This window comes from Cynoglossus semilaevis, chromosome 15 (assembly GCF_000523025.1).
Source record: "Cynoglossus semilaevis isolate Cse_v1.0 chromosome 15, Cse_v1.0, whole genome shotgun sequence".
Lineage (NCBI taxonomy): Eukaryota > Metazoa > Chordata > Actinopteri > Pleuronectiformes > Cynoglossidae > Cynoglossus > Cynoglossus semilaevis.
In genome coordinates this window covers 9,284,265-9,286,626 of record NC_024321.1, presented here as the reverse complement: position 1 = coordinate 9,286,626, position 2,362 = coordinate 9,284,265, and the positions used below count along the sequence as shown (strand labels likewise).

The 2,362-nt window shown below is 38.2% G+C and overlaps 2 protein-coding genes across 4 annotated transcripts in view; both read left to right on the top strand.

The window, feature by feature from the left end:
* LOC112488159 (protocadherin gamma-A2-like) overlaps nt 1-1,237 on the top strand; it is a 4,161-nt gene extending 2,924 nt beyond the window's left edge. Inside the window, exons 2-3 of the mRNA XM_025063100.1 lie at nt 96-1,139; nt 1,208-1,237. Of these exons, the coding sequence (XP_024918868.1) occupies nt 96-1,139; nt 1,208-1,237 (1,074 nt within the window). The remainder of the gene's footprint in view (nt 1-95; nt 1,140-1,207) is intronic.
* Nucleotides 1-2,362, top strand: part of LOC103390856 (protocadherin gamma-C5-like) — a 130,303-nt gene that overhangs the window by 12,919 nt on the left and 115,022 nt on the right. The gene's annotated exons all lie outside the window — the stretch shown is intronic.

Here is a 2,362-nt window from a genome sequence, read left to right as displayed (position 1 = left end):
TCAGTGCTACTGACGAGGGCTCTCCTCCTCTGTCCTCCTCTAAAACTGTTCACTTATCTGTAGCTGACATCAACGACAACCCACCTGTGTTTGAGGAACAGTCCTACAGCGCATATGTGACTGAAAATAACAAACCTGGCTCCACTTTATGTTCAGTTACTGCTCGAGACCCTGACTGGAGACAGAACGGTACAGTGATTTATTCTCTGTTACCTGGTGAAGTGAACGGTGCCTCAGTCTCCTCCTACCTGTCAGTTAACGGAGACACAGGTGTGATCCACGCTGTGAGGTCATTTGACTATGAACAGTTTAAGAACTTTAAAGTCAACGTCATGGCCAGAGACAACGGTTCTCCTCCACTGAGCAGCAACGTGACTGTCAGTGTATTTATATCAGATGTGAATGACAACTCTCCTCAGATATTGTATCCCTCCTCAGATAGAAACTCCTTCATGACAGAGTTAGTTCCTAAAGCTGCACACGGAGGTTCTCTGGTGTCCAAAGTGATAGCAGTGGACGCAGACTCTGGACAGAACGCCTGGCTGTCCTATCAAATAGTTTCATCTACTGATCCAGGACTTTTCACTATTGGTGTCCACAGTGGAGAGATCAGGACACAGAGGGACATTTCTGAATCTGACAGCATGAAACAGAACCTTGTTGTTGCAGTGAAAGATAACGGACAGCCCCCTCTCTCTGCCACCTGCTCCATGTATTTGATTATTTCTGATAACTTGGCTGAAGTGACGGAACTTAAAGACATTTCTAATGACGGAACTAATTCGAAACTGACTTTTTACCTGATCATTGCACTGGTCTCTGTGTCCACCTTCTTCTTGACCTTCATCATCATCGTCCTGGGTGTGAGGTTCTGTCGCAGAAACAAACCCAGACTGTTGTTTGATGGAGCAGTCGCCATCCCCAGCGCTTATCTTCCTCCTAATTACTCAGATGTTGACGGCACAGGAACTTTACGCAGCACCTACAATTATGACGCCTACCTGACAACAGGTTCTAGAACCAGTGACTTTAAGTTCGTGACATCTTACAATGACAACACACTGCCTGCTGACCAGACTCTGAGGAAAAGTCCCAGTGACTTTGCTGAAATTTTTGGAGGCTGTGATTCTTCACCTGAGGTACTAAGAACTTTTCCCATACCTTAAGTCTTTTTGTGTGTTCTGTGTTTTTACCGTTGCCTTTTCAGACTTCAGGTCTGGTCACTGGAATATCTTAATTTTGTAGTTGTCTTTCAGTATTTCAGTTTTTGCGTGTATCACGGATTCCGTTGTTATTCTCTGTCCTTGGTGCTGAATGATACTTTTCTCTGTGGTTGTGTGTGAAGGGTATTACAGCTCCTCATAGTTTTGTGTCACAGTCAACAATAGTTTTAGACTTTCTGTCGTTTTCTTCTTTTGTTTGAATTTACAGTACGTATAAAGTATAGTTATTTTTACAGTTTTAATAAACTTAACATGTTATAGTTCATAATCATTATTATGTTTCCTAATGTTATTTTTTTTTAAAGAAAATGTGAATTCTGGGTCATTAAAATAGTGATTTATTACTAACTACACAATTACCATTAGTACACAATCGTAACTCTTTATGTTCTCTTGTACCAAAATCGAAAAAATGTTGGAATTCATTAATGTTGACTATTTTAAAATAAGACAATTAAGACCAAGTCTAAATATGATCCTCCATATTCTATTTCACTTGTGTTTAATGTTGTTTCCTAAATACCTGAAGTTTCTATTTGTTCATCACAAGTGCTATAGTTTGGTGATGGTGATTATCGACAAACATCAACTTTAGTGTCATTTGTTGTTGATAAGTAGTTCTAAATGCCAACCATTGTTCTAATATGTTTGTCTTATATATTGGGACAATTATTTTTATTTCTTTGTCAATTCACCCTGCTTAAATCAGCCAAGGCTTAGAAACTGGTCATGAGACTGAGGGATTTCTTGTGAGAGAAGAATTGTAGCAAATGTGAAAAGGGAATATGAACAAGTCTGTAGCGAAACTGAAAAGCGAGTGTTGTCATCAAGAATTTTATTTATTTATTTATTTTTTCAGGGATTACAAAGATAAACAGGATTATAAAGAAGCATATCAAATGGACATCAAGTATTTAACAGAGTTAATAACAGCAAATTGGGCCATGTGCTTAGGACACAATATACATATTTTGAGATGTAGATGATGTGATGTTGTAGACGAGCAAATGAGAAGCTGAAAAATCCCGAACGTCAAAAGAAAACTCACCTTAACTTGGGCGTTTTACTATTTACCTATCCTAGAATATTGTATATTCATGTAAAATGATACTTATTCTTTAAATATATATATATATATA